General features: G+C 46.7%; 1 protein-coding gene across 6 annotated transcripts in view; it reads left to right on the top strand.

Moving 5' to 3' along the window:
• LOC107265102 (hemicentin-2) overlaps window positions 1-10,244 on the top strand; it is an 86,499-nt gene that overhangs the window by 7,392 nt on the left and 68,863 nt on the right. For all 6 annotated transcript variants that reach the window (XR_001537120.2, XR_003058237.1, XM_015734227.2 and 3 more), the window contains one exon: window positions 5,570-5,702. Coding sequence is in view for 4 of the 6 variants with exons in the window: in XM_015734227.2 (XP_015589713.1) it covers window positions 5,570-5,702 (133 nt within the window). In the remaining 2 variants the exon portion in view is untranslated. The remainder of the gene's footprint in view (window positions 1-5,569; window positions 5,703-10,244) is intronic.

Here is a 10,244-nt window from a genome sequence, read left to right on the forward strand (position 1 = left end):
GGGGGGGGGGGGGGGGGGGGGGGTGGTTCGCTTGCTCGTTAAAATTCGAACTGGAATTCGGGTGGTGTCAGTTTCCGCGCACGCGCACGCGCAGTCAGGAATGTTGTTTCACATCGCGTTACGTTTAGTCGAGTTCAGTTAAGTTACGCGTCAGCGTGACTGCGAAATTTCAGGCTCGCTGATGTCGGCACGAGCCATTTTTTACCTCGCTTCTACTCGCATTCCGTCCTCATCACGGGCGGCCCCCGCCGACTAGTGTTCCCGAAGAGGCTGCGCCGAGCCGGAATAGCCCAGCCTGGCACCCCTATCCAGCCCCGGGATTGTGGCTCTCTATAAGTGGCGCACGTGTGTGTGTATAGCTAGCTATGCGCGCGCGGTTTACGAAGCGACCGAATGCACCCCGGAATCAAGCAGCTACCCCAGCATCCCTCATGGCTGGCTTGTCTCGTCAAAGGAAACAAGCCGACCCGGAATTAATTGAGTTCTCTCATTAAGCGCGATACACGAAGCAGTCAGTCAGGGGTGTGATGGTCGCCACCCTTACTGGCCTTACCACCACTTTTCTCACAGGAACAATTTGGTCCCTTTCACTCGTCTAATTTAGTTGTTGCAAATGAAATTATTTCACAGCAGGGTTCACGCTGTACGTTCCTCAAAGTCGTCCCTTCCTTCAAAATCATTTTTGATCTTCGGTCACCTGTTTCTGGGAAATTCGTCCAAAGGAATATACTTGCGTGGATATACAGGGCGAGCTATCCTAGACTCCGAATCTCGGAGGAGCCTCCGTATCTATTGGGTGCGCTTTGGCTCTAACCAGATTACCCGCACCCTAAGGCAAGGTGTTCTTGATATCCTATCATAAGCCTGTGAGGCTACTGATCCGCACTGATAGTTTTCTATTCGAATAGCTCGCTCGGTTCTCTGTCGACGATCGAGTGTAACTTCTTATCGATTACTCGCTTACGGAGTCATTGAAGTTTTCGTGTCAATCTCACGTTAATCGGCGGCCGGGAAGGATAACGGTTCCTCCCAGATTCGGAGTTTAGGATAATTCAGCCTGTATATATTGTTACATAGGGCAATGCTGTTTCATGCTGCGCAGAAGTAGACAAAGAGAATTTGCATATCGTCTAGATAATGTAGGTTGAATCGGCACAGAAGATGAGTGAAAGGAGGCGGAAAAGTGAGAGAGCAATAGACTACTATGAAATTTGCGAGGGATTATGGCGGTACAGCATTCTGGCTATACGTACAATACAGTATGCAAGCTCAATCGGTAGGAATTCACTAGTGGAATGATATCCCACAGGATGGCTGTATGTAATTCTCATTAGCCCGGTTCGTGGCAATGCCTGCCGGATAGTCGGACTCAATTAGTACGATAACCAATTGCCGAGGACAAGGGTTTCCGGCTTCCGGTTCGAGGACCCGCGAGATCCGTTGCCTGCCGTATATTATACACACGTAACGAACGTACGTGCGATTTCCACCCACACAATGTCGACACCCCCTCGCACCCTCTACGTCAGTCGCCCCTGTTGCTGGTTACTCTGGCAGCTCTAAATCGCCTATTGGAGCATTGGATGTCACAGATAAGGGCCACACTATTGCGCCGCACTCTAAGGATTCTCCGGTCTCTGCCGATTTCCCTCTTGCTCGACTCTTTGTCTCCGAGAGCGACAGTCGCGACTTCCAGCTTGGAGTCACCGACGCTAATTGCTTACGTAATAAAGTCACTCGGAGCTCAGTCAATTTATTCGATAGCGATTATCTTATGGAAGACCTGTAATGACTCCCGTTAATTTACGCGAATCTATACGACCATGCGGCATTTACTGGGAATCGAATTAAGCCAGAGACACGCTGAACGTTATTGCTTGGCTGGTATCCCGGCAACCCGGCAACCCGGCAACCCGGAAACCCGGGAACCCGAGCTTGTTGCCAAGGTGCGTTATGATGCACTCTCAATTATGATGCACCATTTTGAATTTGACTACGGCTTCCGTGGAAGCGCCAAACCTCGCGTACGCGTATTCAATTGAATGGATTTATTGAAAAGCGCTATCGATTCCTTACCGCTTCCAAATCCGTGATGCTCTCTCTACGCCTTTCTGTCACTCATTTAACTAGCGGCCCTTGCCTCGTATGCCTCAGCTACGCCACTACGTGTATCGACTCTCTACAACGTTTAATCCTTTCTAAAAGTATCGCGATTACATAGAGTGATAAGTTGTCAAATCTGCTGATTGAGATTTAACGATTTTCCGATTACACAAGAATGTAGCTAGATACAAAAAAAAAAAAAAGAAAGACAGAATTGCATTGTTGCATGCAAATATCATGCCACTGAAGCTGGAATCGAGGGGTATTAACTGACGTATATCTGGAGCATAATCTCCTAGTTAATTACTACGATAAGAGGGTGTACACATGTGCGGGCGGACACGTATATAACGGGATTTGGATGATAGGGAACCATTGGGAAATGCCGGAAGGATTAATCGCTGTGGAATGAACGGAATGGAGTGGCGGATGCGTGGCCGGATCTGCACCAAGGAGAAATCGAGAGATCGAGAAATTACAGGCCAGATGAGAAACGAGGATCTTCGTCATTGTTATTCGATATTCGTTCGAATGCCGGATGGTAATTAATCACAGGCGCGTAATCTGTATCTAAGGATACTTGGCGTTCGCATCAGTCCAAAGATAACTAAAGCAGTGTGATGATATCCAAAAGGATACTCCTGCCTCGTATTCCCAAAGACTCGACCAGCGAGAGAAAAGCTTCTGGAGCACAGCATCCTGGCTAATGGGATTTTACTTGTGTCGAATGAGAAACGAGGAGCAGTGCGACGAAGAAAGGAAGTGGGAAAGTAGACCGAGGCGAAGTAAGAGGCGATTGAAGAAGATCTGTGAGTAACGTTTTAATGGACGTGACAGTAAGAGGCAAATTCAAATGATACGGGCAAACTCCGCAGATCGATGGCGGCGCTGCGTTCGCGGTTACCTAATTCTTCTAGAAAGACTCCCCGAGCGTCTTTGCTCTTTCTGCTTACTGGATTTCTACGACGCGAAACATGGAGGCGGTTTCAAACGTGCAAACGAAAGTAAGGAGGAAATAAATTCTTCCGGGATATATCCAGTTGCGTCTCGTGCAGCTGCCGGCTTTTAAACGATTCCAGAAGGTATCTTGGTGTTTCTCGACCTTTCTTACTTATACTTGCTTTATTTTCTTATCCTTTTTTATTGCTTCTTTCCTCCCTCTCCCCCTCTCGCTCTTTCTCTCTCTGTTCAATATTCCCAGCTTCCTTCTCAATGGCTCCGATACACGGTGACCTACAATTCTGCATAAATACAGTGATGTGGAAAATTTTGTGTCGCGCATTAATTGTACTTCTCGAAATCTCGATACAATCGATTCTCTTTGCGTGGAACGAGCAAATGTTTTTTCCATTGCCTCGTTCTTTTTTATTTACCATCAGCGATGATTCGAACAGATTTGGAATTGCGAACGGAAATGTGCTGGAAAGCCGAACGATGGACTCGCGTGTTATTCGCCAAAGCAAACAAGGAATCCTTGAGAAATCCTGGAATAAACGTCGCCTTTGGGTCCTGGCCAGGAAACGTCGAAGGACGAACACGAAATCCCTCGGACGATCAATGTCCCACGTTACATTAGCTATACATGTAGGTTAGGTTACATACGTGTTTATATACAGCACATCCGCGTACATCGAGAGACCCCAGGACACTTGGACACTTCCTCACCCGGTGTCTCTCTTTCGTTTTCTTTCTTCTTTTCCCTGTCACTCTCACATCTTTCTTTCTCTTTTTTTTTTTCCATTTCCTTCCCAGAACCTGTTACAGAAGTTTCCATTGCACGACAGGACAAAGAGACGCGCGGTAATCGCCTTCGCGTCTACCGTGACGCGTGCGTATTGGTGACGTGGCAAATTCTCTCCTCTCTCTCTCTCTCTCTCTCTCTCTCTCTCTCTCTCTCTCTCTCTCTCTCTCTACCATACGGAGTCCAGTGAGCCATTCGGACGCAGCGTTACGGGCTACAATTTCATTCTTCTCTCTCGTGAACAATTATTGTCACGCAGCGGTCATTGTTTCGATTGGTCCCTATTGGCCCTCAAGGGCTTCATCCCAGGATCGATCAACTCTGGACGCTGGAGTTTTTATTCAGCCGCGTCCCTGTGAGACCCTGAGCACACGGAGTCCTCAAGGCTTACCCTATTTGCACGACGCATATTAGATCCGAAGAATATGAGCTAATTAGTTTTCATCGAGACTTCGAAGGCGACGATGATCGTGGGTGACGTGAAACACGCTAAGCTCATCGTATCCGTCAACTTGGCGGAAAGTGCGCCGAGAATTCACCCCTGACTTTACAACTTGCCGCCGTTCTCAATACTCGTAGTATTATCAGACTCTGCGAATACCTGCTTTCTGCCTATACCCTTTGCCCTCTGAACTCCACTTTTGTACGCGCGCTATTTCTACTGCGACACTGAAGTTTTCTCACAACTTTAAATTTTTCGTGAAATCAGTGAAACGCTATGGCGTCAAGTGGAACTTGGACAAAGTTCAAATTTCTTTCGACTCGCTTTCGCAAATGACGAAATGAATCTCCAATCGTTTCGGCCTCGTTTGTTTACGTCAACTTTGCAGGAAATTGGTAGTTTGTCGAAAGAAAAAGAAAAATGAGAGGACGAGGGAGGAAGGGAGGTAGAAAGGAGAGAAGGAAGGGCTAAGGGAATAAAGATACAAACGTAAGGGCACGTGCTCTAATAGGGATATACTCGGATTATCCCTCGTGCTTCGGACTCTGGTGGGTTAAGCGACGAATCACTCGTAACGAGGGCAAATAGAATTCGATTGGGAAACTTTTGAAATTCTGTGGCGGCTTACCCCTCGAGTGGAGGACGTCTCGTGTAAATAAATCTGAGCCCTTTTCCTTTTCTTTCTCTTCGATCCCATTCCCTCCCATTTGCCAAGATTACAGCCCCGGTTCTTCCGAGGAGCACCCCACTTTAGCAGATCCACCCTCAACACTTTTTCCCCGTGTACAGGATTCACCTTCAGGCGCATTGACATTGAGTCTACTCATCTCATCACATTTCTTTTGCACAAAGTTTAAAACACACAATATCCTAAAGGATTTCCCTGCGAGGGTTGTCGTCGAAGTACATCGAAGCAAATTGAATTTCCTGCCAACTAGCAGCGACGAAGCTCGATTCGGCATTGACTATTGGTCCTCCCACAGCTACGCCCGTTCACCCAGAGGATTCGCACGTGCACGCAGCTATAAGGCTTTTTATACGGACGGGGCTCCGATAACTGTTCGTTTGAATATTACCTCGCGAGGCTCAGCCAACCACTGTTAAATATTTACCCTTTCTTATTATGGCTTGTACACATGTTGGGCGAAACGAGAACGCGCGTTTACACGATCCTCAAAATTCTTCTCATTTCACTTTCACACGTCGTTGCCCCGTTTGCTGCCTCGGCGGCAAACGAAATTAAACGGTTCTCGAAATTAAACTAACTATTTTACTTGTTTCAGTACCTATGGTGTTGGCCCAGGGTGTTGCTGGACAGAAGGGAAGCCTTCCCTGCGACATTCAACCCATTGGGACGAACGATGGGGTGTCGATGGTTCTGTGGTTTAAAGAATCCAGCGGCGAGCCCTTGTACAGGTAAATTTATTATTCATTCTTATAGTGTTTCCATGATACCCGACGACTGCGTAATTACCAAATTAATGAGAGTTCAATCAAAGTCCTTACAATCCTCGAAGAGGATTTTAAGTTTGATTCAAATTAAATTATGCTCCTCGAGTCTTTTTCAGTTTTTTTTTTGTTTTCACAGAGATATTTCGTAGAAGGGGTTACTGGGTTAGCTATGTCTTACAACTTGAACTTACAGTTTTAGTAGTGAGAACAATATCAATTTAGCGAAATGGCACGTTTTCAAAAGCGATGTGGACCTTACGTTGAAAGACTTTCTCAATTGCCTCAGGGGTCGTTTGGTAAACTTTTTAACGTTTTTGTGAAATTAACTCCGTAAGTTGATGAGAAAAATATGGCGAGGATCTCGTGTGTGAAATGGATTTCGTTTCTTTCCTTCGAAAAGTACACTGAAGCCTTTAAATAATCTCATGGATTTTTACCCTTACAATCTCCCTGCTGGTGTTCCATATCCCTGTTGCGGTTCAGTTTTCGTATAGCTCCGGACTTCAGATAAATAATGTCATCGCAGCGCGAAAAATAATTTTTCCAAAATGGCTTTTATCACTTCTTTCTTTTGTCATAAAAACATCATGAACTGTCATACAAAAAATGGGGCGTTTCTCGACTACCAAAGGAAGCGTTTCATAACCCGACGCAACCGTCCGGTTCGGCACGTGTTTTCTCATACTCAAAACGTAGCTGAGAAATGAAGCCATATGTATGTTATGTATACATAACGATGACGACGAGAAACGTACGGCGAACTTTCCAAGCCGTCTTGACGCGTCATTGAAAGCGCGCCATCTAAAAAACATGAGCTGTAATTCGCAAACCAATTCGATTTGCCGGCAGCCAGCCAAAAGTCTGCCACGTCGCGGAACGGCGTTTCTTATTTTGATATGACTATCTTAGTATCCTCGGGTGCTTCAAGATGACGAGCATGAAATTACATTAAAGAAGAAACCGCCACCTGGTGTGATTTTATGAATTCAGCCTAAAAGTGGAAAGAAACACATCCGTAGCAGATCGTTATTTATTAATGTGTGAAAATGCGCCACCATGTGCGTTATATTAGATTGAGCTGAATTGGACCTTAATCTAAACACTATCCTACGGATCGGATCATTCTCAGAGGACTACCCGATGTCCGAATCTGGAGTACCGGTCGATGTAGCACTTAGGCCAGATAGAGCACCATCCGGCCATGGGATTTATTCAAGTAATTCTAGTACTGCCATCAGGCTACACATATGTATATGTTACAGTATAGACATAAGGCACATGCGTGCATCCGAGGGAAGCTGGTGAAGCTGCTGAAGCCGCTGAAGCCGCCGAAGCTGATGAAGCTGGGCTCGCCGTAATAGAATTCAGCTTCGGGAATCGAGCTGCTGACAACGTGAAAGTAGAAAATGATAGATGCATGTGTGCACGTATGTACGTACATGCACGTTGAAGGGGAAAGAAATGGGCGGCCGATAAAAAATAGAGAGAGATAGAGAAACAGATGGGAAATGTAACAGGGACGCCTCGCGCGTCCATCAATGAGATTTCCAGGGTTTGACTTGTAGAATATTCCGACTTGAAGTTACAATGTAGGACAGTAAGGCGAAGTTACAGGACACATTTACTTAGGTCCAGCGCGGTTGGACGGCCTACGTGGGTGGGAGCGGAGGACATCAGGGGCAAAAGGGTCGGGCGTGGAAGAACTGGATGGTAGCTGAAACGGCAGCTGAAATCCGAGGGTGAAGTTGAAGCCGATGAAGGGGTGGCGGATAGCAGTAGGCACTGACGGGACGAATTATCTGCATTGTCCGACTCGTAACGCGAACGCAAATGACGATGCAGTCCGAGAAACGAGCGGCAAACTGGTCGGCGTTATTACGGGCTATTGTGTGACAGGCGTTAAGCCGACGCTAGCGTCGCGACGCCATCGTATCGAACCGACCAGGGGGAAATAAGTGGACCAGGTCTGATTGAACGACCGAATGACAAAACGAGCGGTTAATGAGAAACCGGCCTTTATGCTGCTGGAGTGCATGGTCCGCTGCTGCTGCGACCTCATTTGCAACCTCAGAACAATTGTTCCACTCGTTTCCGACTGTTCCGCATTTTGGACGAAAGGTAACGCGTAAGACCTACACGGGGGAGATTCGCACGCGTTCAAGTGATAAGCAGAAGCGAGGAGGAATTGTGGAATTTAGAAATCGGAGAAACCCCTGAGAATGCGAATAATCCAGTCTTCAAAGACATTCCCGTCCTGGAATCTGGCAAAAGCAAGCATTCCGATAGTTGACTATCGCCACGTGTCGCGTCTGGGTGCATCAACTGCTCACCGGGAGGAACTTCAAAGAGGAACGGAGTGACTGTCGCAGTTCCTTAACGTTCGAGGTGTCCAACGTATCTATAGAGATAGGCTACGCTATGGGTAGATACAATACGTGTTCGTGCACAGAGCTCCGTCTGTCGGAGAGACAGAAGAGAAACTGCTGCGGATCGCTCAGTGGCTCCCTCTCTCTCGCACTCACTCAACTTCCCTGAGCGACGCCATACTCACACTTTTCTCTCGCTCATCTCTGCTCTCTGTCATTGTCACCCTGTCTTCCTTTTACTCGTCGCGTTTTTCAGTAACAAACCCAGCTTCCAAAAAACTTTCTCTTTGACGCTGACATTGGAACGAAATCAAATGAAAGCTCGGAAGGTTCTTCCCCGGATGTCAGGAGGTTCGACGAGCCTGCACCCTCCATTGGAGTATCAATTGATCAAGCTGCCAGGTAACTACCACCTTGATTAAGGTTGCACGGATGAAAGGTTCATCTTTAGAATTTGCGGGAGGTGGGAGGGGAGGGGGGTGTTAAACGAGCTCAATAGCTTCACTCGTCGTAATGAATCTCGTAGGAGGAATGCTTTAAAAAGGATCGAAGCTTCCGCCACGTCCAGCTCAGTGACGCAATCTTCACTTCCGGTTCACTGATACCGTTGCTACTTATCGTAATCTTCAACTTATTGGCCCATTCTTTGCGTTTCACGAGAATCAATTAATTGTAGAGGTCAGGTACCTGGGGAGGTTCTTGATTCGAAGGTAAACTGGAATCGAAAAAGAGAAAGGATCCTGACAGGAGGATGAAAATTGGGTCTATCGATTGATGGTTGTTCGGAAGCCAGTCTCACCTGTGTGCTCCGATAACTCTCTTTGAAATTAGTACAAGGGCAGGAAGTTAACGAGCGCGGTTGATACCGCAACAAGTTCGTTAACTCGGAGAACGGCGAGTGTCACTCTTAATGCTGCTTGTTCGAACTTCCATTTTCACTAACCTGAGTTTGCCTTCTCGAGTGCCTTGCCCCTTGGGGTACATCCGCTCCGGGGGAAAGGAGTCTCCCTGGCAGAAGATGCTACGGAGGTGAAGGGTGTAAAGAGCGCGATGCTCGTGACGAGAATTCCTTACAATTCTGGTGGCCTTTCTCTCTTTCTCTTGCCTTCTCTTTTTTCCTTTCTTCCTTTCTTCCTTTCTTCATTCGGCGTAGCAAGACGCTATTGCTATTCAGATCTTGGGCTTGCACTCTCTCCTACTTCTCAGGAGCATCCACCAAGGGATCAAATATTATTGCTCGGGTAAGCGTCTGCCATCTTTATACACTATTACCGGTCGATAGTAAATCTTTCGAGCTTTACTCTCCATCGTTCGATCAAATTCCCTTGATGTCCTTAATTGTAGTGACTTTAGTCTTCATTTCGACTCTTAGGGTTTACGAATACTTTTCATTTTTCTTCCATCGTTATTTCACGTTATACAGAACTTCCGACAACAATGTAAACAATCGATTCGCATTCTTACTATTGAATATAACGTAGTTGTAGGAGAAAGAGAGAGGAGAAGGAGGGTGTAGTTAAAGGAGGGAGGAAGACAAGGGGAAGGAAATGAGAATAAGAGTAAATTGGCTTTTCTTCGGAAAGAAAGCAAACCCCGGTACAGACGTCCGAGGAACGTTATTGAGAGCATGTGGAAGGTCGAAAGTCTAAGGTTCAAGGTCGAATAGAAAGTGCACAGGGATTCTGACTGATTGGATGCTCTAAGAAGGAGCTCGGGTTAAGTCCATGTGTTGGCAGAGAAGCCTTTCGGAAGGGAGTATGTCTTCCAGACAAGACGTAGAGAAAAACTCGTCCAGGACTTCTTGAAGGTGAAGGAGCAGTCATGACGTATGGAAAGAAGAGATAAAAGGGATGATAGAAAGATAAGTCGCCGGAGGAGCAGCGAGGAGGGGAGCACTGGAAGAAGGGGAGGGGGTGTAATCGTAAGAGACAGGAAAGAACGCAACGTTCCTTTTTGAAATTAAATTTCGCCAAGAAATGCGTAATTATTGGGATTTCCACGATACTTTTCTGGATTTTCGCCCGTTTTCATCATAACTCCCGAAGGAATTGACACCCCAGCTACCCTGATAATGCGAAGAACATCGAAGAAGTTCGTTACGTTAGGCTTTCAGTAATTTGCGGGCCGCGGGGGGGGGGGG

This window comes from Cephus cinctus, unplaced genomic scaffold, assembly GCF_000341935.2.
Source record: "Cephus cinctus unplaced genomic scaffold, Ccin1 Ccin1_scaffold0013, whole genome shotgun sequence".
Classification (NCBI taxonomy): domain Eukaryota; kingdom Metazoa; phylum Arthropoda; class Insecta; order Hymenoptera; family Cephidae; genus Cephus; species Cephus cinctus.